This window comes from Eutrigla gurnardus, assembly GCF_963514095.1.
Source record: "Eutrigla gurnardus genome assembly, chromosome: 24".
NCBI lineage: Eukaryota > Metazoa > Chordata > Actinopteri > Perciformes > Triglidae > Eutrigla > Eutrigla gurnardus.
Genome location: NC_139935.1, coordinates 12,696,782 through 12,723,737, shown reverse-complemented (window position 1 = coordinate 12,723,737; position 26,956 = coordinate 12,696,782). Strand labels below are relative to the sequence as shown.

Below are 26,956 nucleotides of genomic sequence, written 5' to 3'. Positions count from 1 at the left end.
CTGAACAGGAAGGAGCTCGGGGAGCAGAGTAGCACCTCCAAGGAGCTCCTCTCACATCCACATGGGTTTCTAACACACCGACACCAGCTCATGTTCATACGCATGTTCCTCTGGAAATATGACTGATCACATTTCTACTATATTGTTATTACTCTGGACATGAAAAGATGTCCATGTTGAAGTGGGGGGTTTGGAGCTAGGTGCTATCTCTGAAGCGTGAGGATCTGCTGGTGATGCTTCTGTACCTCTTCCCTGATGGTAAAAGAGTGAACAGGTGATGTGCTGGGTGGGAGGGGTCAGTGGGGAGCTGTTCTCCTTCACCCTGGTAAGCACCCCGCCGCTTTCCTGATGTTTTGATGGTGGAGCAGCCTTCTGACATCATGCTCTGAGATTGAAAAGGGTGGACCAGCCAACCTAGGGTGGGGGAGACTGAGAGAGCTGGTCTGAGCTTCACTGGTCTCCAATCTACAGTAGAAATGACAAAATTACAATCCCATCTCCACATTAATAACCTGTTTGAGCCCCTCCAGTCTGGTGTTCTCCACTGGCTTCCCATCTAGAAGGCACTCCACCATCTGGCCCCCCCTCATCTCCCTGACCTCACCCCCCCCCTACCAACCCTCGCGGGCCCTCAGATCCACATCAGCCGGTCTCCTCTCCATCCACAAATCCAACCTCCGCAGCTTCGGGGCCAGAGGCTTCTCCAGGGCAGCTCCCAGGCTCTGGGACTCCCTTCCCCAAACCATCGGTGATTCTGAGTCCCTCACCATATTCCAGTCCCGCCTCCAAACCCATCTTCTTTCTTTCATTGTTTTGTCTGATGGTCTGTTTATCTCTCGTCTGTAAAGCGTCTTTGGGTTCAGAAAAGCGTGATATAAATTGAATGTGTTATTATTATTATTAGAAATCCTTCAGCCTCTCAGGAAGGGGGGCTCACATGATGCTTGGTCTTGTAGTTAGTGATTGTGTGCCGGCCCTGCCAAACCCCCTTAAAGTCATGGACTTGGAGCTTGTTTTCAGGTGTGACTCTAGAAGTGGCTTCAGCTGTTTGAGCTGCCTTTTGAAGTTGCTATTTAAGGAGTTTGTATTGGTCTTTGTCGCCACATTGAAATGCAGCATTTGTCTCACTGCATAGGCGCCTTACTTCCTTGTTGAAGCGAGGCTTGTTGTTGCTATGGTAACAGGTTTCTTCATGGAGACGTGGTTGAAATGTCCCAGCACCAGGACTGCAGAGTCCTGTTGGAGGTCCCAGAGACTGTTTTCACACCGACTTCATCTGTTAGTCACATGTCATGACTTCACGTCAGCGCCCCCTTGTGGTTCACATGGCTCATTGTTGTTGTGAAGTCGATTTGGGCAGCAGGACACATTTAATTGAAGAGAATTACAATGAACAGCTTATTTTTGTGATGAACCAATATTCATATTTCATAAGAATTCTGCTTCATTTTGTACATAAAGTGTTGACTTAATGTTGTACTTTATAAACAAGTATTTGATTTTGTATTTCAGGATTTTACTCTTATTAATCATTTTTCTTATTTCATAACAATTGTACTTGATTTTGCTATTTTTTATAAGTTTTGAGCTCATTTGACTTAGTTTAAGGAATGTTGTTGTTTATCGTGACTTTTTATTCATGACGATGTTTTATATGATGAGAAGAGAAAGCAAAAAGCAAAATGAAACAAAAATGCCAAAAAACTAACAAATATGAGGCCATGGGATGATCAGTAAATCCAAGGTAAATTTCAAAATAAAAGTCTGTATATAGAATAATGATGAAGCATCTGTCTCAGGGAGTTTGCTCATTTTTGTACTGAACAGATTTTGAAGAGAAATATGGTCATAACTAAGCAAACAATCTGAATAAACATAAGAAACATATGCAGCAGGTCGATGCAGTTGAAGTAGAACATTGAAATCTTGACTTTGTATATTTGTTTTGGAATTACAATCGACCACAAATCTCTCATTTCATGTTTCTATGTTCCATTTTCTGCCTATATTTGATTTCTAGACTATTTCATGTGGTACGTTGTGGTTTTGAAGTGCTGTGATTTAGTTTTGGACACATTTAAGGAGCTTTGTTGGAGGAGCCTGAGATCTGTTCAGCGTGTTGGTTTGTTTGAGATTTGTGAAGACAGACTAAAGAGAAGACAGACTACAGACTTCACTATTTATTCACAATTCTATCATGAAGTCAAAGCAAGAGCTCAAGGACTGTTTGTGTTTGGAAAATGCTGGTGCATGGCAGTGATAGTAGTCCCAGTGTTTGGACTTAAAACCAGATGCATGAATCACCCAGGTGTTCATGCGGATGGTAATCTATGGTCCAGTGAACTAGCAGTGCTAGCAGGCTCAGTGTAACGGTAAGGCTCACATCATCAACAGTGTTCCAGTCAATAGAACGGAGCAAAGCTCCCCATAGTACAAGAATAACATGGAACAGGGCTCTTAGTGGTGAAGTCCAACATGGAGGAATCCTCACATCCAACGACTGCTCCTCTGGAATCTTTGTGCAAATGAAAATAAATACATATATATTACATCATGTGATGTATCTGTCTGTTTTTTCACGTGACACTCTCTGAAATGAACGGCTACATGTTGACACATTTAGCTCCTAACGGTTAAAAAAGTGGTGAGTATTTAAAAGTCACTTTTTACCATATTTACAGCAATATTTGTGAACTTTGTCATATTGTTTGTTTTTGTGTTCCAGCTGAGAGCAAACAGCTGACGAGTTGGCAGAGAGCATTCTGGGACCAAACAGTTCCTCCAATCAAAAGTCCAAAGTCTGTCTCCGTTTCCGATTGGTCTCTTTAATGTTGTAAAGAAATGTTTGACTCCAACGTGTCAAATCATTGTTCTCAATCACTTTGCCAGTTTTTAAATTCAAGTACTTTCACGTCATCATGTGATCAGTCTTGGACCACTTTGAGTGGAATCTATCATTTATAAATATAATATTAAGGAATAAATAATGGCAGTAATAAGATAAAAAGACACTTGTGATGGTATTTTCAGTTTACTGAGATGGGGTCCGACTCCCTGTGGTGTCCTGCTTATTATTATTGTTATTATTGCTATATATACTGTCTGATATGTGTGCGATGGTCATGTTGCCATGACAACAACGGAGAAATGACCGGACGGGCGACATCTTGGGCCAAATGCCAATGTCCCCCCTAAGGTCTAAGACCTGAACCCTCAGGGACCTAACGTGAACGCGCATCCAAGTGCGTGAGTCCGTGAGGGGGGATGTCGGGATTGGGCTTTTGTTTCGATGCTAGCTAGCTACACAAGTAGCCGTTAAAAGGAGTGGAACTGAACAACTCCACCCAAACACCACGGAGGCACACTGGCCAATCACAGCGCAGCAGGGTGAGCCTAGGCGGAAGTGGGCGGGGCCAAAACGTCGTGCGGGAAACGGTGGCTCCAGGCCGTAGTTTGTTGTTTGTAATGTGTAGCGGAGTGTTTTCTCCAACGTTTCACCGGACTGAATATGGAGAAGACAACATGGCGTCTTTTTTTTTTACTTTATTGACATCTCGTTCTCATCTTCTCTCACATAACTGAATCGATTTCGGTTCTAGCTCCCATTTAATGGACATTACTTATCAAAATATAAAGCATGATTAGGATTACACTTAATTAAATATTTCAAAATATTTTTTCAGTCAAACTACCATTGTCAAATGTTTTCTACAGTTTTTTATTTATGCGCGCTCTCGCTTTCTTCCTCTTACCTGAGTAGCTGCTTTCACTCGCCATCGATTGCAACTATTAAGCAGCTTTTATCGATCATTAATGTTCATAGATTGTATTATTCCTCTGACCACGGAACACCAGCACCTTCACCGCGGAGACGACGGAGGAAATCGGCCGTCGGAGGAGCTACATTATTCACATACATGGAATTTGGATTTCCCTCTGAAGTAAGTAATATCACTTATCTGGTTTAAATAAGTTCTTCTATTATTTGATTATCAATAGACAGGCATATGCATGCATAAACAAAATCAACAGACATGTAGGCTAATATAAGCCGTTTTAATATCATGTATGAGTTTAGTGGGATAAAAAAAACAAGTAGTGGGCTATTAGTGAATCATTTATTAGACAAATAATCCATGTTATATATACAGGTTGCAATACGTGTATGATAAGAAATAAGTACTGTTCATCAACAAATTAACAGGAAAACATTCAGAATAAATGTAATATCTTGTGTTTTCTGTTACAGGTTGGTGCCAGAGGGCTGTACTGCAGGTCAAACCTCATGTTCCCCCGCTGGGGGAGGGGATTTAAGGAAGGACCTCCGTCTTTCAAGGCGTTCCAAGGAGAACCTCGTCCACTGCTTACTAACAGAACATACCTTATATATAGTTTACGTAATTTCTCCGGCGGCTGAGGAAGTTAAAGGTCTCCCCCTCCATCCTGAGGACCTTCTACTCCGCAGCCATTGAGAGCATCCTCACAGGTTGTACCTCAGCCTGCTATGGAAGCTGCACTGCACGGGACCGAGCTGCATTGCAGAGGGTATCAAGGCATCCCTCACCACGCTGGAGGAAACGTACAGCAAGAGGGTGAGGCTGAGAGCCAGGAAAATCTCTTCTTTACCCTGCTGCAGTCGGGCAGACGTCAACGCTGCATAAAGGCCAGGACAGACACTGAGGAAGAGCTTTTTCCTGCAGGCAGTCAGACTTCTCAACCCTGATGGACTTTAATTGGCACTTTATGCACTTAAAAAAAAACACATGCAATTTTTTCTATAGCATCGCCTTAGGTAGATGCCTGTTTTTTTTAAATACATTAAATTACATTGCTCTGGAGGAGAGACCCTGCTGCAGTGGTTGGCATCATGGCTGAGGAGATGGGGTGTAGTGGGGTAATAGCAGGTCTTTGCTCCATCACCTCATCCATGACAACAAACACTTCCAGTGTGCAGCAGTGACCTCTCCTCCCTCAGTGCTGACACTGTCAGTTCCTTTAAACAACATATACAAACACTTCTTGTAATCATTGTTTAGATCAACTATTCACCACTAGTCATATATTATAATATGTACTGTAATACTGTTCCACATGGGACCAACTTAATGGACTCTGATGTTTTAACACATTGTAGATATTACCCAGCACTGACTTTGCCTGATTATTAATAAGAAAGACAACTTCATCTTGTTTCTTTTATGCTTCACATCAAGCTTGTAGAGTTCAATACTTTAAACTGCTTCCAACTCACCTTGTATTTCTGCTTGAGGGTCTCCCACTTCTTCTTAGCTCATCCAGCTCCACCTTCCCTCCACCCCTGTTCTTTAAGAAACATCCTATATGAAGAACAGTACATAGAAAAGTGTTACAGCTCATTGATGATTTCTTGCTGTTCAACAGAACGTTTCAGGTAGACATCTCAGGAGAGCAGGACATCTCCCATCTATATACGCTGGTGTTCAACCTTATATCATTGAGTAGCTAAATATGCACCAGTAGTACTTAAGCCCTGCATATGAGAATTATAACATTTAACACCACATTTTCTTAAATGAAGCCTCTCAGAGCAGCATTCCTCCTGCCGGTGAACTTCTCCTTATCGTTCCCTCCACCGGATGAGGCGCTCGGTGTCTGCATCCCTCCCTTTAACCAACAACGATGCACCGTTTTATTTACCACCTTTAGTAAATATATAACCACGTTTTAACATAAGCACTATCTTTTTAGTTAAAGTCGGTAAAAACGGCACATTTGCCGCTTCGGTTACGCTCGCTAACCTCTGTGGTAAATTACCGTCTGTAGGCTAGCCGGCTAGCAGGACCTTCGATTCGTAACGTTAACGTACAATTCCAACAACAATAAAGTAACGTTCATTATCAATACGATTTAAAAGTCAGCTGGAAACATAAAAATCATGTTACAGTATACTTACATGTGTACGCGGTTTGTTGCTGACTGTCGCCAGAATCACCGCAATCGTCCGCCATTATCCAAAACTTTTCAGAAGTCAGACAAGTCGCAATGCATTTTGGGAAGTTGAGTTTATCCGTGTTTTAGGTCACTTCCGTTGTGACTTTTGTATTTGTGTTGTGACTTTTGTATTTGTGTTGTGACTTTTGTATTTGTGTTGTGACTTTTGTATTTGTGTTGTGGCTTTTGTATTTGTGTTGTGGCTTTTGTATTTGACCTGACACCTCTGGGCCACCGTACATAAAGCCCACAACACATCACTTTAGTTTACTGTATTTTTGTTATCTAATTGAGAAATTAATACCGTTTATTTGGCGTCCGGTAAATTATTAAGTTCAGGCGCAGAGCTCAATGCTAGCTTATGCGTAGCTTATTTTACGTTGTCTCTGATGCTAGCCCTCCGTTCTCATTTATTATGTGTTGTGTAGGGCTGCTTGTGTCTCTGTCCGTGATGCTGACGTGCTGTCTTTGACACACTGGTTTCCCCATGTGCAGGTGCAGGTCTACATATACAACGCAGAGAGCAAGAGAGACTGGCACATAGTGGACCGTTACACATTCACATATAACACAGAATATTTTGCATTCAACAATACAAACAAACATACCTGAAACATGGGAACAACACACAACCAGCGTGTCAATGAAAGATGTCAGTCTGTTCCTCGACCTACAAAAGAAGAGCTCCGCATGAGAGAGATGAGAGTACGCAGGTCACGTACACCTCGTGCTGCTGGTAGCTAGCTTAAATCACATTCGCACATATTACGGCAACAATTCTTCATAAAACAGTCAAACTACGAGTTTTACAAGACTTACGCTTAACAAGCAATTATACACATTAAATGCTGACCGAGTCTACATAATAATATAACAATATGAAAACATAGTTTGCATTTATAATTATCGTGATGTCCGAGCGAACAGAATGGTAACTCACCCACAGCGTAACGTTACTCGCTTCTGAGCGCTAAACCAAATGCCCAGCATTAAGCGTAACGCAAACATCCGCTGTGGACTTTCAAAATAAAGTACATTTTCAAAATAAAACCGTTGGTTGCAGTCCCAAGTTTGACAGGAATTTAACAAAATAACAAATTCATTATTTACACTGTTACATATGTGTAATTATAAAGGCTCTGTGTGCATGTTGACATATGTGAAAGTCATTAATATTATATGTTTAATTGTGTTATTATGCTATATATGCCTATTTTTGTTATTTCAATGAGATCAGTGATGTAGACATTTAGTGTTCATGTAATTATTTCAATACAACTCATGTAAATAAATGTCATATTTGAAGCACACTGTCAGCAAATGGTTGTTTTGAATTTCAGGCGCGAGTAAGAGAGAGAGAGAGACATAAGGAGACATAAGGAGGGAGGCCAAACAGGCTGCTTGCAGGAACAACTGGTGTTTGTTGTCACTGATGGTGAATATAAAGTGTATTAAAATACCATCTAACAAATGAAGCACCTATATGTAGTGGAGCTGTCAATGAGTCTCTTTAATCCTGTTCAAATGTAAATCCATATTTGGTTCAGTATAGGGCTGCGACACCGTCTTGGACGGAGACGCGTGAGACAGGACCGGGATCTTACGGCGCGAGGGGAGACAAGTGTTACGGGCATGTCAACTTTCTGTATGAAAAAAACTTTTCAACCGGGGTCAGAGCCAATCAGAGATGAAGGCCCGCACATACTCGGCCTCTGATTGGCTCAGACCGTGGTGATTCATCTCTGTATGCTGTGGGGGGAAAGACGCTATTAGACCCGCTGGAGCTGCGGTGCGACCAAGGAACACATTTTAGCCGCACTTCACTGATTTTTGGTCGCATGTGCGCCCTAAATGGTTGCACTCTGCAGCCCAGGACTCCTGAAAAACGGTGCGTGTGGAACAATGTTCCCTGCTGAGCAGCGGCATAATGCGCGAGATAGGAATTTAAGAAGCTTCGAGGCAGTTTTTGTCTCGAGCATTTTTTAGAATCGAGTTACTCGAATAACTCGAGGAATCGTTTCAGCCCTAGTTCAATATTAGCATGTGTAAATCCATAGCCAATGCCATTATCGTGGTTGTGTTACGTCTTGTCCACTAGAGGGCGTTCCAAAAACATTTCCAGTAAATATGTAGAGTTCCCAACAGGCGACAGCTTTCTAACTTAGTTAAACGTTAAGCTTAGTGAAGCGTTGTATTACAAAGTGAATGACCTCAAATAGTCAACTTTAACACAAAGTACAACCACGTTGCCGTTCTCCGGAGGACGCCGTGTGTCCGTTGCCATGGTTACAGGTCACAAAGGCATCCCTTTATGTGGATAGGCCAAGGTGAGGAGGGTGGGTTTTGCAAACACATTGGATTATATTTTCTTAGCATTTGATTAGTTTAGATTTTGTTTCCTATTTGATTGACATTCGATCCTGAATTTCATTCCAACAGCCTGAATATGTGGAGAGCATCACGGAGGTGAAACGAGTGTAAAAGTGACCTGTTGAATAAAAAAAGACCTCTTTAATCCAAACTAATATTGAATTCATGTGTTTTATTGAACCAGAGAGATCAGTGTCTCACAAACACAACCAGAATCTTCTAAATCCAACCAAGTGTTTGCATTATTCTCTGATCGATTGTCAGCATGATGTCATAGACGACACCCGTTGTTCAATCAGAGGAGATGAACGGTGAATCAATCATCTCATCTCATCCTGGAAGAAGATCCATTTGTGCTCTTCTGTCCTGGTTTCTTTTCCACTCTCCTCCTCTGCAACCTCCATGACTGTGTTGGTTCTCCTCGTTGTGTTTGTTCCCCTCGGCTTCTGTCCTCCTCTCATCCTCGCTTCTCTCGTATCTGCCAGACACCGAGCTCGGAGTCGGCCGAGGCAAGAGACGAAAGCACGAAGACGCAGAAGCAACTATGGCCGTGGTGAAGAGATCATCCGTCATCCATAAGCACGGGGGAAAGAGAAACCGTGGAGCCAAAATGGAAGCGGTTGGATGTTGGATTTAGTGCAAATCCAGTCATAGAAAGCTTCTTGTGTTGTGGTTTATTTGGGGTTTTTCCTCAACAACTTGTATGCAAAGGTTTAGTACGAGTCCATGTGTTGAGTTAAAGATGATCTTGTCTCTGTGTGTAAGTTGTGACTGTAGTTTGCCTCATATGTGTCGACGATGGCCTTCTTTTGATCCGTCCAATGGACATATTTAGCTCAGTAATGTAAATCTATTGAACAGATTGATGCCAAATGTGATTTGCACGTTGCATTCATAGGTTTCTGTTGAAATGTGATGCAGCAGTATTGAAATGGGAATGAAGAATAGCAGGAAGTGATGTCGTAAGTCATGTATGATTGAAGGGAAAACAGGGACAAGATTCCAGTGACCAATGAAAACCGAAAGGTGAGACAAACCTTCTTGAGCTCTCGCCGTACGGTCCACAGGACTCGGAGGTCTTATTGTTGCCATGGCGTTAGGAAGACTGGCTCCCTCTGATGCAGCCTACTGGAGCAGGTCTTCTTCAGGACCACCAGGCCGTTTAGCTCATGTTACACAAGTGGAGTAGCTGATTGATGTCTTTTTTGAATGTTGGGTGAAGAAAACAGAACCTGGACTTCCTCGCCCTGGAAGAAACGACGGAGTACGACGGAGGTTACAACAGAGATTCTCCAATCATTAAGTAAGAAAGTGTTTTTGTCGGTGCAGCATGTATGGGTTAAACACACGGAACGTCTACAAGTCGCTCCTCAGAGACTCAGACTGTTGGGATGTCCGTTTGATGACTCGCAGGGAGTTCTGGGAGACGTTGCACTCGTTCAGGGAGGACCAGAAGCGCCTCTTCCTGCAGTTCACCACCGGCACCGACCGAGCGCCCGTAGGCGGGCTGGGCAAGCTGAAGATGATCATCGCCAAGAACGGCCCCGACACCGACAGGTGAGCCACGCCGTCTTTATGTAGCAGCTCTGAATGGAGCCGCAAGACGCTGGTTTGAACTGGAGAAGAACTGGTGTCTGTACCCGCAGAACTCCATTCAAAAAGCAAGGAAAATAACAACGTGGCTCCAATTACCCACCAAATATACTGATGACATTAGACCCAGCATGCTTTTCTGTATCTGTCCAGCATCTCCTGTAGTTCATCCAACACATAATCCATGTTCAAGTAATATTTCACCCTGTTTCTCAGAAAAACACTGAAGGTAACATTCTGTCCACAAACACCACTTCAACCCAACCCAGAGCTTTCTACACTTACTGTTGTCTTCCTCATTTTAGCAGCTTTTCTTCACCAACTTCTCTCAGAACTCCATCTGAATGTATTATCATTTAGTGGGTTTTTGGTTTGTTGGTGGAAGCCTGTCTCCGTCTGCTATATACATATACATAAACATAAACATATACAGTACATAAACATTTACATATAAAGTATGTGGTCTACCGCCTACAATGCCCATGTGGGTGTTTCTATGTGGGCAGGACTAAAAGAAAACTAAAAGAACGGTTTTATGAACACAAATACGCAATCCGAGTCAACAACAAAGATTACCCTATGGCCTAAGATTATAAAGAAACACACCATAGTGACCCGTCATCTTTGAGAATTCAGGGTATTGAAATTATTAAAAAATCAATACGTTTTAAAACAGTTATTGCAACGTGAAACCTTTTGGATTTGGAGCTTTAAAGCAATGGACTATCCAGGACTAAATGAGGAGATAGATTATAGACCTTTTCTGTGATTTTGCAACACTGGTTGTAGTTTTACTGTGATTACTCACTCTTTATATGTAAATGTTTATGTACTGTATATGTATATGTATGTGTATGCATATGCATGCTATCTGTTGCCTGTGTTTCTGATTATTATTGTGACCAACAGCTTGAGTGCTGAGAACCGTGTGAGAGGCGTGTCCTAGTAATTACCTGCAGACCTTCAGCACTGATTGTCAGCACCTGTGTGTCTGCTTCTCTTTGCCTTTTTAAGATCAGTTTCCTATCTGCTTCACTATGCCCTGAAGAAGGCCCCATGCTGCTACGCGTGGACATTTTAATTAAGGAGTGCCTCGGCTATCAGAGATTTCTTTCTCTACTCTGCCTCTAAGACGTTCTACCTTGGACCGAAGAGCACCCAAATCAAATTCAAAAGGAATTGAGCACGCCATTCATCTTGAATCTGAAAAGAAAGAAACTAGTTGTGCCTTTTGTTAAATTGTTCACTATTGTGAAGAAAAGGGAAGAAACAGTTGATGCCTCATGAAAAAAAAGTTTATTTGCACAGAAGGACTGTAATGTATATCTAATTCATAAATGAATGTTGTATAATACATTAATGTAAATATAATTCACAAACTAATGTATCTATATAATTTATAAATCAAATGTATTCATTCATGGATATATATTTATAAATCAATGTATATGTAATTCATGAGTTTAATATGAATGAATACATAATGGAAATAATAATATAAAAAGACAGCGGTGGAGATACTTTCAGTTTACTGAGATGGGGTTCGACTCCCTGTAGTGTCCTGCTTATTATAATTATTGTTATTATCATATATATATGAGTTGCATTGACCCACCTTCATGGATCCATTACTTATATTAAAAATGATTATTATTATATATCATTATTATAAGTATTACTACTATCTCATGCTACAAATAGACAATGGTGGTGTAGTGGCTAAGGAATAAGACACATTATCAAAGTGTTGATGGTTCAAATCCAGGTTTGAATTTTACCGAATGACTTATTTTCTACCTTGAGTTCAGCACTATTTATGAAAGGCACACTCACACACATGTATCACCAAGATGACTTTAATTCTCAAATGATTTCATGTTGGATCGGCACATGAAGCAAACATCTCATGTTAGGTTGACTGGAAACTCTTTGACTTTCTTCATTATTTCATTCACCACTAGGGGTCCCTAGCGTACTTATTTGAAGCTTTGGGGTGGAACCACTTTGGTGGTTCATCTGACTGAGAGGCAAGGGTGTAGGTTTGGTTTGTAAAGTGGTGGGGACAGAAATTTGCCAATTTTTTTTTACAACATAGTAAGATACATCGCTAGACAATTTAAAGCAGATAAAACTATAATTCCATACCTCTCTCGTAGCGTGATACATAATGATGCATTGAAGATGGGACACTGTTGTTGTTTTATGGCACTTTATTAAGCTCTCAAAACAGCAATGTTCTCAACATAACAACTAAATTTATGTGCACTCATCAGGAAAAACGTGCAATTTATCATGTGCACTCACACATGTGCACACTGAAATAGCCACCACTAACCACTAGATGGCAGAGTTATACAACAAATAAATCTCCCAATACTCAGCTACCATGAACAACACAGCATTTTAGTCAAATAAAACTCTACAAACCACAAAATATCAAATTAAAGGTTACAAAAATATGTCATTCATTGACCGGTTACACAAGCTTAAGTGAATGAGCCAAAAACATGTGGTCTTCACTCACAGACAGAAACAAACTGAAATGATCTGGAATTCATAGGCTAATGCAATGCAAATTTGGAAAATAACAAGCTCACATGAATAAGTCAGTATTTTCTCCATCACTGCCAACTGTCTAGATTGCCTACTTACATTCAAGAAATAAGAGCGTATATCTTTTGACCCAGTGTCCATGATGCTAGTAGCTAATCCATCTGCTTCTGCCTGCTGAAATAACGCTAGTTGAGCAAGGGACCAGAAATAAGGAACATATTTCAGTGTGGCATATAGCATCTCCATCTAGACTACGTTACAGCTGTTTTTCCACTAAAATAGATTAGTTCAAGGTCTAGAAAATCCTTAGATCTTTGCAGGAAACGTTGAAAACGTTCCTCTCCTGAACAACGGTCACAGTGCAGCTGTCTCCACTCCAACTCATGCCTTCCGTTCAGTATTTCCTTTCAAATGATTGCGCTTTTGGCAAACAAACAAACATCCACGACACATAGGCGGGACCAAAGAGGAAAAGCACCAATCAGAAGCTCTGTTTCCCCTGCGAGTAGAGGGGATAGGCTATCAAACTACTCTTTGGGAGACTGTGAAGCGGTGGGGAAAGGCGGTGGCCTATGCTACAGTATTTTATGGAAACGCCATTTGTGAAAAAGTGGTGGGGACAATTCTACTCATTCCAAAAGTGGTATGGACATGTCCCTACCGTCCATACCATAAATTACACCCATGCTGAGAGGCTTTGATGTTTCATGAGGCTTCATCTCACCATCACTACCTTCAACACAACAGGTTTCCCACACATCCTCACTCAACACCATCTTCCCCCAAACAACCCGCTTAAATCCCCCCAGCACCTCCTTTCCCTAATTGGCATGTACCATTACCTTTCCTTCACACCTAAACATACAATAAAGAAACAAATATGTGTGCGTCTCATTCCACCTGTGTATCCACCTCTACACACCCGTCTGATTTATGTCTATGATTTCAAGTGGTTTATGCTCCTTAAATCTTTAATGTTAATATATCTGTGTAAATGTAATATTCCACACATTGTAATTCCTCTGACTTCCCCTGGTAACCCCACGTTTCACGTTGCAACGCTATGAACTGTGGGTAATTCCCTCAGGTAAAGTCAGCATCGAAAGTAGTGGGCTCAAAATGTCCGTGAGCGAGCCCTCGCGCACTTCAGAACTTGACCGTGGCACAGACCTGGGGCCTCATTTATAAAACTGTCAGTAGGATCCTTACTAAAAGTGTACGTACGCCCAAAAGCCAAAGTTTTTTTGCGCCAAAAAAAAAAATCTGATTTATAAAACAGGCAAGCTGTACGCAATGTTCCCTTTATAAGGGAGGGTGACGTGAGGACGGCACAGCTTCCAAGTCGGCGCAAAGCAGCAGTGCACCCTGGGCGCATGGCACATCAAGCGGTCGGGTGCTCACTGATGCCGTCCTGCAACTTCAGCGAGACACAATTGAGACACAATCACCGCCATCAACAACGTTGCAGATGAGCTACAGCAAACACGCTCTGTGATGCAAGAAATTGCCATATTAATAAGTGACTTCGTTAAAATGAACAATGATTGTTGTCTTCCTTATCTTACAAACCCCGCATGACATCCTCACGGATGTTGATACCCCTCCAGTCGGGCTGGGGGCCGTGGCTCACTGCGGTCACGCCAGCCGCCGAAATCTGTTGCGCATCTATTCCTGTACTTACGGTACGGGTGCCCGAAGTTACCAAAATGGTGTTGAAAGCAGTTTTTATATCAGGTGCAACGGTTAAACATGAGGAAAATGATGGGTTTGCTAATTTCTTCAATAGATCTTTGTTCAGAGTGACTGTGACTAGCAGTTACATAGCAAATATCAAGTCATTTTACTGGATGGTTTTATAATAAAGTCACCTCCAAATCTCTCTCAAGTGCATACTGACAATCAGATAATTTCCTCATATTCATAAATGAATTAAACTTATTCCTTAAGAGGTTTGCTAATATTTTCAATGGATTCTTGTTGAGTGATCCTGAATGTTATTATAGAAAATATCAAGACATTCTACTGTATGGTTGTATAATAAATTCAATTCAAACTCACTCCCAGTATCAAAGTGCACACTGGCGAATGGATCATTTCCTGATTTTCTAATCTAATCAGTGGTGTTTCCTTGCAGAGGCCAAGGGAAGCCAGGCTTCCTCCGTTTTTTCAGAATATAACCATCATTTAATAAAATCACTTTTTTAACAGTTTACGTAATCCCTCTGTGACGTGTCTGTCGTCTCCTCCTCGTCTCCCTTCAGTAATTATTGAGCGTTTCATGATGTGTTAAACAGCGCCCCTCTAAATGTTACGGGGTGAATGAGTGTTGAAAACATGTTACTGCACCCTGTTGTCTGTGAGGAGGCCAAGCTGCGCTGAACTCCCTTGGTGGAAAAAAAGAAAGGTTTTCTTACCTTTAATGAGGAGAATTACGTCCGCACTGAGTGGCTAGCTGGTAGCGCCAAGCTACAGCGGCTATTCTGCTGGCCCTGTCTCCTTTTTGACAAGGATTCCTGCTCCCTGAATAACCATATAATAATAATAAGAGAGAGAGAGAGAGAGAGAGAGAGAGAGAGAGAGAGAGAGAGAGAGAGAGAGAGAGAGAGAGAGAGAGAGAGAGAGAGAGAGAGAGAGAGAGCTCAGCGTGTGTAAGTCCTGGTAAAATGATGCTGGGCGCTCTAATAGTTCATCCAACCACGGGAAATAGCAACATATAAACTGCAACATCCGTTTTTCTGCTCCCACCCCGTAAAAAACATACACAGCTTCGAGGTTGTGTCTCACTTGGCTTCCTCGGAAATGTTCCCCACGCCACGCCACTGGATCTAATGGAGGGTATTTATTGTATCCTGTATTACATGCAGTCGGGCCGTCTCCTCCTCCTCCTCCTGCGGTGACAGCGCTGATTCAATATTTCTAAATTATTTTGATTTAAGATACGAGTTGGATTTTAAAAGAAGGTGTTTATGAAAAAAATTGCATGAAAAGGCATCAAAAACACTGCTGGAGTTCATCATGATAACACGGATCTAACGTATGATATGGAGTGTAATTAAATGTGTGCGAGTCATCAAAATGATAATAGTTCTTCTCACGTTTACTTCCTACAATCTGACTTCAGTTCACCACAGCTCCAGCTGTGTCGCTGATTCCCCTCCAGTCTCCAGAATGTGCGTAGATCTGAGAAGTCTAGGCACAGTGGTTTGGATCTGGACCTGGTCTAATGAGGTCTTGGTATAAAACAAAAACGGCAAAATCTCCCCTTTAGCATTTTCACAAATTAAATAAAAGTTTTACAGATACAATAGTAGGTGTCAGGCAAAGCTGGTGTCTTACCTAAAATGTCTAAAAAGTTTTCACATCAAGAAGTGTCACAAAAAACAGTCAATCAGTGGACAAACAGTCGCACTGCACAATGAGTTAATTTCCCCTTAACTTTCCCCTTAAGTGCCGAATCGGAGGCTGGCGAATCGGAAGCCAACTTCAGCGTCGTACTAATATGTTACTGTGGCTGCGGGTTTCACGGCTGAGTCACCGCCATGGTCACTTCCCAGCTTCGCTCTCTCAATCATTCTATTGTCCAGGAAGTTTGATAATTAATGAGCCAATGCTTTGGTAATGAATATAATGCCACTAATTACTTGTGATAACGTGGAGCATGCTGCAGACTATGAACTCAAAACTCTGTTCTGAACGGACATTTGGCCGCGTCGCCCCCCCTCACTGCTCCGTGTGTCTCTGCCGTCTCTGCTGTGTGTTTGTGGGGGAACAGCGGGCTGGATGACGCGCTGGAAGAGCGGACAGCGAAGCGGAGAGACCACGGAGAGAATGAGACGGACTTTGGATTCAGGTTTACTGGAGTCGTACAGTGAAATGATTCATTTAAACCGAACGTTAGAATGGGTTTTTCGTGTCCTCCGTTATGTTTTACACGACAAACGGAACGTCGGATTAAACAACACGAACGTCAGTTTGAAGGTAAAACAGTTGAGTCATAATTTAACGTCAAGCGTCTGGAAACAGGTGAACTTGTTGTTACTCTGAGGTTGAGACAACCAGCCCGTCCTCCCTACCACCGCTGTGTGTCTTCACAGCAGCAGAGAGGCTGACAGGAGAGGAGCAGTGACGTCACAGGGCTGCTTAATGCAAGTTTCAGTTGGAAACTTTCCATGGGAATTATCAGGAATTCATGGGAATAAACCTGCAATTTACAAAATTGAAGGTTGGTCCTGAACAGGGATTTTTAATATAGTTGTGGAAAATATACTTAAGCATAATTTTGACTAAAACGGACAGATTTCATGCAAGTACACTTGAGAGTATGAATACTGTTTTCTTATTCTACCGAGAAATGCCACGTGCACCATCCGATTTCACACAAGCTAATGTTCAAGGAAAGTCTTTGTGTGTAAATATTGTGAAAAGACATACGTGAAGAATGCCACAAAACTGCAGCTGCATATTGTAAAGTGCAAATATAATATATGAATATTTCCCAAATTCCCCAGCGTAACTTCCCATGGAAAGTCTTCAGAAAATGTACTGGAAATGTTCTGCCGCTTTACAACCCAATCTGATACAGATACACTGAAATAATTGTCAGTCAAGTTAACTTCTACATGTTAGTTGAAAGCCCTTCTAGATCACCCAGGTACAAGATTTAAACACTAAAATAGATTTTCATCTTAAAAACTGCTTCCAGGACACCATGGACACCAAAATGGAGCCACAGAAGGGCGATTCCAGGAAATGTGAAGATGCTTCAACAGGACCTCCAGCAAGCAGAGTGATTAGAGAAGTGAGTATTTTGTGCTGAGTTCAGAATAATGGAGTCCCGTTCTCTCCAGGAGGGAGAGCTTGTGAAGCTCGGCTTTCCATCTTGCTTTAATATTCAGAGAATGGTCTCTTTTCAATATCATTTAGATATTCTGGTTTTGGTAAGTAGCTTCTTTTACAGGCTTTTTGAAAAATGTCTAGGATCTCCTCTCCCATTGTAGTATCATTTTTTAAATATTTTGCAGACAAAATCCCTGATTTGTAAATACCTAAAGTGATCTTGATTCTGCAGATTAAAGGTTAAAAACCCCGTCAATCAAAAAGTCGGGCCGGAGGTAAACTTGGACGGCGTGCCTGTGTGTCGATGCTTACTTCCTGATTGCACACACTCTGCCGTCTCGAGCACTAGCGCGTGCACGTGTGTGTCGTTATCAGCTGTATCAGCAGCTCCACCCCCTTCCCCCTCAAACCGCCTCTCCTTCCACTCAGCTGTTATTGCAACATACACTTAATACGTTCAGGCTTTAACAGGCTGACGTTTCCTTATCAGTAAACTGTTACCATGGTAACTGACTCTGTGAAGCTAACCTGCTCGCTGGCTTCAGGTTTTCTTCAACAAACTGAGTTTCTCCCAATCTGTCTCCTCCATTTTGCTGATCCTGAACCAGCTGTGGAAACTTGCAGAGTCCTTTCCTCGTCAACCATCGATATGGAAGCACAAGTGATTCTAGCAGCCTCGCGTCTGGAGAGGATGTTGATTACTTAGTAGAACTCTTCAGTTTTACCTCACCATCCATCACACATCTGAACAATATTCTCCGGCCTTCCATTTCTTTATTTCATATCGTAATCTCAGACCAGATTCTTTGCAGAGCTCTTAGGTTTTTTGCAAACGGGAGTTTTCTGAAATGTTTAAGGACATTTCTGTGTGTTGAAGCAGCGTTCTGTTGGAAGTAGAAATAGCCACTGATATTAACTCTGTTTAATATGTGAAATATGATTAAAACCATATCTTAGGCTGCACAATATTCTTATGCTTCATTTTCAGCTGCAGCCACATTCTTTTTGTGTCTGTGGGATTAAACCTAAATCAAAACTCTTCTTTTTATTTCCACAACTTTCAGCCATGACCAACAGGAACTGAACCTCAGTCGGGTTTGTATTAGTCAGCGTTGCTTACCGTTACACCGCTGTACTGCGCTGTGGACCTAAAAAGAAAATGTTATTCACTTTGAAATCAAATGACTATTTAATTCGGTCTACATTTGCTTCCCAGACCAACTATTGCTCCGTTGCTGCAGCTGTGTTGCTCCGCTTTCTAAGGATGAGCTTGTTTTCTCCATAAACACAAAAGTAATATCTCTAACTCTCCTGGTTGCCATGGTGACTCGTAGGTCAGGTTCAGAGTCCGGGGTCAGGTTCAGAGTCCGGGGTTAGGTTCAGAGTCCAGAGGTCCAGATCCTGGCTGAAGTTAGCCTTGATCCAGTTCCATGAAAGTATGTCTCATGTCATGGCATCGGTCACCATGGAGATGTATCCTGTGGAGCTAGCCTGCTCCAGACCGGGCTAAGATCCAGGATCTATCAGTCTTATCTGTATCTCAGTCACTTTGTTGGGAAACTAATGTGTTCATTCCGGTTATCCCACTGCTCATTCCAAGTTTCCATCCAGTGAAGTAGCCTACTGTCATTATTTAAACAGTGTGACCATATTTTTACATTCATTCATATCAGAGGTCTTCAACGTTTTCCAGGCCAAGGGCCCCTTGGCTGATAGTGACACGGTGGAGGGCCCCCTATTACATATCATATTAATCATGTTCCTTATTAAGCCGGGCCAATAATAATGTGTAGTGCAGCCTATAGTGCCATGTATACAGGTACTTTGTAATGATGTATGTATGCAATGCTTAGCCATTAAAATAATAATTGTTGACAGAAATATATATTTACAGAACATGTTGTAAATCTATATTGGCATTTCTACATCACAATTTCACATTTACACAACAATTAACATTTATATTTGCTTATTAGATGTTGTATTAATGTTAATGTGTATTTTTGAACATATTTTTAATTTTGTAAGAAAAAAGGTTTGGGATCAAATAATGTTGGGGACCCCCTGCTGGAAATCCGTGGACCCCCTATGGGTCCCGGACCCCATGTTGAAGATCTCTGGCCTATATTCATAAATGTTATTGAATTGTGTTCATGAAGCTGTTCATGTTGTTCAGCAAAGGTTCACCGTGCATCAGTTTATGACCGGCTGGTCCCATAACCAGACTGTGAGCCCCCCTCACTCCCTCTCTTTGATTCTGGTTGTAATGTATTGATAAAGCGCTGGATCACTATTGTAAAGTTCACCCTGTATGTTCCTCCTCAGCCACCGTACCTGTCAAAGTTGTTTTCTAGAGTATTTGAGCGCCAGATTAAAGCGGTGCAGGAGGCCGTGACAAAGGTGGAACCCCTCTGGAGGCCGAATGCAGCTAAAATAACACAAACAGTTTCTCATCATCATTTTCCTGCTACGAGTTTGAGGGACGATGTTTGAATTCAGAAGTTAGAAGGAATCCAACAGGAATGGACAGCTCGGAGCTTCCTGCAGAGATCCACATCCACTGAATCTCTTTGGCTTTTGGACTGTTGGTCGGACAAAACAAGACATTTAAAGACTTCACCTCGGATTCTGACAGACTGGGCTGCACATTTTATACCGTTTACTGGTGTTTTATAGACTCAATGATTGATTACTAAAACATTCAATAGATCCATCAACAGTTAATATAAGCTGTCATCCAGTCTCCTCTGAAAGACTTTTTGTTGAAACATCGAGCGGAAATAATAAGACCACACTGACAGCATTAATCTCACAGGAACATCTAAGTGGTTTCCTGGTTGTCATAGTAACAGTCATATAATATGTCCTCAGTAGGTAGATTCTTGTCCGATTAAAAGTTTTTTAGTTTCCCAGAAATGCAGTTCTGAGAAATGTTTTTAAGTAAAGAGTAAAGCTCCACCTCTTCATGTACACAGATCTACATTGAGGACAGCGCAGGTCTTTATCAGAGCAGAGACAGACAGGCGGGCAGACAGACGGTCTACCTGCACATCATGGACCCCCTGTTGGTGCTGGTGCTGTTGCTGTGGATCTCAGGTAGGACTCTGCTTTAAAGATGATGTGATATTATTTGTGTTGGATCTCTAAATGAGAACAAACTGCTCACATACATCAACACCGCCAGGCTCCACTCCACGGGGTTTTCATCCAATCAGAGGTTTTCATTCCATTTCAGTCATTTATTATTTCTTTTTTAGTATGTATTACATACATCAATCATGTTTTCCTTGCTTTTGATCACAGGGAAGTAGGGCTGTCGACAAATATTCTAAATTCCAATATATATTCGAATAGTTGTTAAAAACAGAATTTCGAATGTGAAAATTATTTTGAATCATACGTTAAAAAACAGTGGCAACTTCAATTAATGTTAATAATATTTGTTTCAACCACTGAATGAAGCCTGACATATTTAGGACAAGAATCACGACCTTAAATTGCTCTAAACTCTTGATCAGCATTTGTTTCTTGTTGTCGTTCATTTAAACCGATATGTGGAGGGAGGGAGGGAGAGAGAGAGAGAGAGCGTGAGAGGGAGAGAGAGGGAGAGAGAGAGAGAGGGAGAGAGAGGGAGGGGGTGAGAGAGTGAGGGAGGGAGGGAGGGAGAGAGAGAGAGAGAGCGTGAGAGAGAGAGAGGAAGAGAGAGAGAGAGAGCGTGAGAGAGAGAGAGAGAGGTCTGCTTGTCCATCAGTTCATTTCCTTATTTTTGTAGGTAATATGTTGTTGAATATGTTTAAACTTAAATAAATTACCAATACAAGTAGTTATGTCTCGTTGTATTAATTTGTCCTGTTATTGACGTGCCTAATGCACAACCAGAAATTAGAATATGTTTGAATATATGTGTTTTTTTAAAGGGAATATTTGAACGTCATTTTAGAGTAATTTTGACAGCCCTACAGGGAAGTAAACTGCTCACATACATCAACACCGCCAGGCTCCACTCACGGGATTTTCATCCAATCAGAGGTTTTCATTCTATTCCAGTCATTTATTATTTCTTGTTTGTTTGTTTTTTCAGAGTATTTCATACATCAATCATGTTTTCCTTGCTTTTGATCACAGGGAAGTAAAAAGCAGTTCATCCAGAACAGGGAGGGCAGCTTTGATGAAAGGGAGGGACACACAAATGTTCACCTCACGACCAGAGGGCCAGATATATCACTATACACTTCCACCATTATAACCTTGTCACTTCATTGGCCTACTATAGCTCACTCATTTAATAAATACAACAACATATATACTAGCAATCAAAGTTTATTATACCAGTTTAAAAAAAATACAGATGATTTGGCTCTCAAGAACACATGACCAAGACAAGGCTCCCTAGTGGGCCAACATTTTTAACATTAATATTTTCATGAGAAAAATCAACATTTTACCATTTACATATCTATTTTTCAGAAAAATCCATATTTCAACAACTACTTTTCTATTTTCATAAGAAAAATGTTGTGAACTTCACACAGAAACAAACATTACTGAGTCATATATTATTTCAGTGTAAACATATCTCTTTGTATTTTCTTCTCTGCCCTTACATTCCATAACATTTTTAAATTGTATTTCTCAAACATGTTATCCTCTGTAAATTTATCTGCTGCTCTTAAACTGCAGTTTTTAGATTTCAGCTTTGTACTTCAGGAGCATCTTTGTGCATCTCTTCACATGAGAGATGTACTTCCGTGTATTCGGACGGTCGGATTGATGGCCCTCTAGCTCCCTCTAGCGGCTGACAGACTGAATTACAGCTGGGGTTCAAATGACATGCTATTTTCCAACGACTGTGAAACCAATAATATATTCATTTTTATAAATGGACACAGATTGTGTACACATGTACATGGATAATTATATATAACTATAAAAATAAAACATTGGAGAGGAGGGGATAAGAATCAGGTTTTTCCCAACATTAGAACAAGTGAAATAGAGCAGGGGTGTGTGGGAAAATAATACATGAAAAGAGGAAACACCTTTGTAGGGAGATTGTCTATCAGCTTTTAAAATGACCGTTCAATTAGCTGAGGACACTTTCATATTTAATCCGTTACTTCCCTTAGATCCGTCTGTGTCTTTTCATGAAGGAAACCCATTTTGACCATATTTTTGTGAATTTATCCATTTGTATATGAAGTGAAAAGGTGACTTTCTTCCCATTCAGTATCTATCATTAATCATATCTGTCCATTCTTCTACTGTGGGAGGGTTGGGCTGCAGCCAGTGTCTACTTATGTTTTTCTAAGCTGCAGTTATCATTGTTGTAAATAAGTATTTGTGAAATGAATGTTTTGAAGTGGTTACATGTATTATTTCTACAATCACTGTATGTATATTCAGTAAGCATCTCTCTGTTCGGTTGGTGTTGTTAGTCCGCCATATATTCAGACTTGTGACAAACGATGCAGCATGTGATCAGTGTTACTGTGTGTAAGTCCATCTGATTGATCATCCTCACGGTTTCCTGTTCACTCTGTGTCAGAGCTGCATTTAAATGCTGCTGCTTCACATTAAAACACCTCAACTACATAAACTTTTATTGTGGAGGGGTCACAGGAAACACAATAGTTGTGTCTAAATTCAGCGGCTGCATCCTTCAGAGAACACAGCTGACGTAGAACGTGAAGGCCAAGACGGTCTGATCTACAGAGGACTTCCTGTTTGAGTCACCAGCTGTTCCCGCCCTCACACTTTGCCACTCCCGTTGCTTAGCAACCAGCTGCTGTTGACCCTAAAGCACAAAGAAGACATAACTAACTGATCTGATTAAAATGGAGCCAGAGATCATAATTTGTATCCTTTTTATTTGATATTATGATGGTTCAGGCTGAGAGAGGAACATTGTCAGGTAAATTAAATAACATTAACATTGGTTAAGCTGTGCACTTTAAATTTAATCCCATCGGTCACTATAGTAACCATGAAATCATTTTCAGTTAACAGGTCCTACAAACATGACTGAATATTGTATCGATCCATTTCCAGAAAGTATTGAAGTAATAAAACCTCTCAATGACATATGTGCAGTGTTGCATGTTTAGTGTAAATGTCACATGACCAGAGCTGATTACTTCCTGGTTGCACCTGTAGAGGAGGATGGCTGCATGAAAGCTCCGACAAAAAAAGCTTAGTAAAGTATGTTAATATGAAGATAAGACTAATATTTCTGGTTCACATAATCTTTAAGATGTTGAGTATTGATATATGTATTTACAATCACTCAACTCTGTTCACTGAAGTCACAGAATGAAGAAACATGTTGTGACCAGTGGGATAACACAATGTACAGTATCTAGATGTACATGGACTTGTTTGGAGTTCTTTATTAGGAATAAGCCCTTGGGATGTACCATCTCGTTTTCCAGGGGGTCCCGAACAACATGAATACAATGAAAACACAATTTAGACAAAACATTGAACAGAAACACACGGACACAAACAGAAACATGTCATTAATTAAATAAGAAGAAAAAGATGGGAAGATACGACTCATAGAGAAGTATAACAGACGATCAAAGAAACTAGATGATTAATAAGTGACATTAGTGATCAGACATGATTGTGTTAAGGACATGAACAAGTAATCCTATCATGAGAAGACAGGGCATTCTTCAACTTGTACACATACAGAGTTGTTGTTCTACCTAACTTTCTCTTCTGTCTTCTAGTTGAACTTACACACACTAACATGCTGCATATGTTGGACCGAGGGGCCCGCCCACACAAGGCATGCAATATTACAGCTAGCCCTCAACATGAGAAAGATGCTGTCCTCAGTGATGGTGATAGTGATGGGTCAGATATGGACTATGAGGGGGAGACACACACACACACACACACACACACACACACACACACACACACACACACATAAATATATACATGTATATATCAAAGTTTAGTTTGATGCTTTCCTCTTCTTGAATGCAGAATACCTCTATCCTGAATAACCCCTATATTGTAAATGAATCATGTGACTGGTCTACAGATTAAATATTACAATGTTACAATGAATGCACTAAAGTAATATTGAACTAAAGTACAAGATAAAATGTTAGAACAAAGTTAGAACATGAAGGTTTCAATACATTTTCCAAAAGTCACAATGTTACAATAAAGGAGATGTTTTAGTTTGCTTTCTGTATTCATATCGGTGATGTATGAGGACTTTTGATATGTAAAATAGTCACACTAGCATGTGATGAAGTATTTTAGTGGCGATGATGGAGATGCTGCCAGAAACAGAGTTTTACATTTTAGAAGTATTTTATAAGACTGTGAAGGAGAAATATGCTAACATAGACATTATCCCACCGGTCACCTTTGTGACCATAAAACACACTTTTCACCTAATTTTCCTAATTTTCAAAAGTAATGATTGATTATTGAAAAGGGTTAGTAATGACATATGCTTTGGATATTTCCATGTCTGTCTCTCTCCTGTCTCCCTCCATCGTCTGCTGTCTGTCTCTCTCTTGTCTCCCTCCATCATCTGCTGTCTGTCTCTCTCCTGTCTCCCTCCACAATCTGTCTCTCTCCTGTCTCCCTCCATCATCTGCTGTCTGTCTCTCTCTTGTCTCCCTCCATCATCTGCTGTCTGTCTCTCTCCTGTCTCCCTCCATCATCTGCTGTCTGTCTCTCCTGTCTCCCTCCACCATCTGTCTCTCTCCTGTCTCCCTCCATCGTCTGCTGTCTGTCTCTCTCTTGTCTCCCTCCATCATCTGCTGTCTGTCTCTCTCCTGTCTCCCTCCACAATCTGTCTCTCTCCTGTCTCCCTCCATCATCTGCTGTCTGTCTCTCTCTTGTCTCCCTCCATCATCTGCTGTCTGTCTCTCTCCTGTCTCCCTCCATCATCTGCTGTCTGTCTCTCCTGTCTCCCTCCACCATCTGTCTCTCTCCTGTCTCCCTCCATCATCTGCTGTCTGTCTCTCTTGTCTCCCTCCATCATCTGCTGTCTGTCTCTCTCCTGTCTCCCTCCATCATCTGCTGTCTGTCTCTCTCCTGTCTCCCTCCATCATCTGCTGTCTGTCTCTCTCCTGTCTCCCTCCATCACCTGCTGTCTGTCTCTCTCCTGTCTCCCTCCATCATCTGCTGTCTGTCTCTCTCCTGTCTGTCTCTCTCCTGTCTCCCTCCATCATCTGCTGTCTGTCTCTCTCCTGTCTCCCTCCATCATCTGCTGTCTGTCTCTCTCCTGTCTCCCTCCATCACCTGCTGTCTGTCTCTCTCCTGTCTCCCTCCATCATCTGCTGTCTGTCTCTCTCCTGTCTCCCTCCATCATCTGCTTGTCCTCAGAAGGATGGATACAGGAGTGGACACAAACAGGATTTTCAAAGAGCAGTGGTCACATCGACCAGATATTCGCTCTCTTCAACATCATTTGAAAACATGTTTGTTGATTTTATTTCATTGAATGAAAACAATATATATGTTTGTGTTTCTCCAGGACTCCAGGTTGAAGGAAATCACAACTCAACAGGTAAATAGAGAAATGAACAAGAGAGAAAGAAAGCAGAATCTTCACTTCTTTCACTGACGACTCTCTTCTTTCTGTTCAGAGCCTGATGATGTCAGGTTGGTGGGAGGAGCCAGTCGCTGTGCTGGAACACTGGAGGTGAGACAGGGAGACTGGAGACCATTGGATGGCTATGACTGGACCCTGAAGGAAGCAGCTGTTGTCTGTAGAGAGCTGGACTGTGGCTCTGCTGTTTCTGTAGGACGGAGAGAGGAGTCCTCAAGAAGACCTGTGTGGAGGATCAGGTCTGACTGTGTTCATTCTGGATCCACTCTGAGGGAGTGTGCAACATCAGTCTCCTCTTCCTCCATCCTGAATCTCACCTGCTCAGGTAAGCCCCTCAGTGACATCATCTATGACATCATCAGTAATGTTGCTGTGTGTCACTGCTGCAGGCTGTGGTGTTCTAAACATGTGTTCTGGTGTTACAGTTTATTTCAATTTCTTTGGCTCATCTCTTGAAACTTTGTTAATATTCTCAGAACCTGATTTGTCTAAATAGCTTCCATGTTCCAACACAACACCATAACTCACCTGCAAAAGGTCAGAACTCACTCAAAACATTGAAGTCGTGCTTCACAACAAAGTTAGTGTCTCATATAAAAAGTCTCTGCCCTCCAAATGAAAAGTTCCTTTGACCTCATGGAAACAATGGTGGTCAGAATGTTGAGATGTTTTTCAGGACGGCAGTGGAGCCTGGAAATGTTCCTTATATCCACATTTCAGGTTTGTCCTATTTCTTTAGTTGACCCTGAATGTTTCCTCTACTAGAATGTTCTGTTTGTCCAGTGAACTGAACACTAAACTGAATACTATCCACATGCTGATTTCATCAGTACAAGTTTCTTTTACAGTATTACACACTGCACTCACGTTTCCATGGAAACGGTTACAGTTGCCCTGTTCATGATGTACCTGAGCAGGTTCCTCCATGTTCAGACATTGTGGTTATTCTGTTGTAGTCCAGCTCTATAAATATGTTTGGTAACAGCCGTACTCATGAATAGCACCTTCCAGCTGACTGGAGATGACGTGTGATTGGTTGATGTAAGATGGGAC

At 41.5% G+C, this 26,956-nt stretch overlaps 2 protein-coding genes across 2 annotated transcripts in view; both read left to right on the top strand.

Moving 5' to 3' along the window:
• Window positions 1-26,956, top strand: part of LOC311010071 (uncharacterized protein) — a gene marked incomplete at both ends in the record, with an annotated part of 443,514 nt that overhangs the window by 399,536 nt on the left and 17,022 nt on the right. The gene's annotated exons all lie outside the window — the stretch shown is intronic.
• The window catches only part of LOC311010023 (scavenger receptor cysteine-rich type 1 protein M130-like), a gene marked incomplete at both ends in the record, with an annotated part of 42,617 nt that overhangs the window by 5,058 nt on the left and 10,603 nt on the right, over window positions 1-26,956 (top strand). The window contains one exon of the mRNA XM_084004505.1: window positions 25,941-26,228. Within this exon, the coding sequence (XP_083860631.1) occupies window positions 25,941-26,228 (288 nt within the window). The remainder of the gene's footprint in view (window positions 1-25,940; window positions 26,229-26,956) is intronic.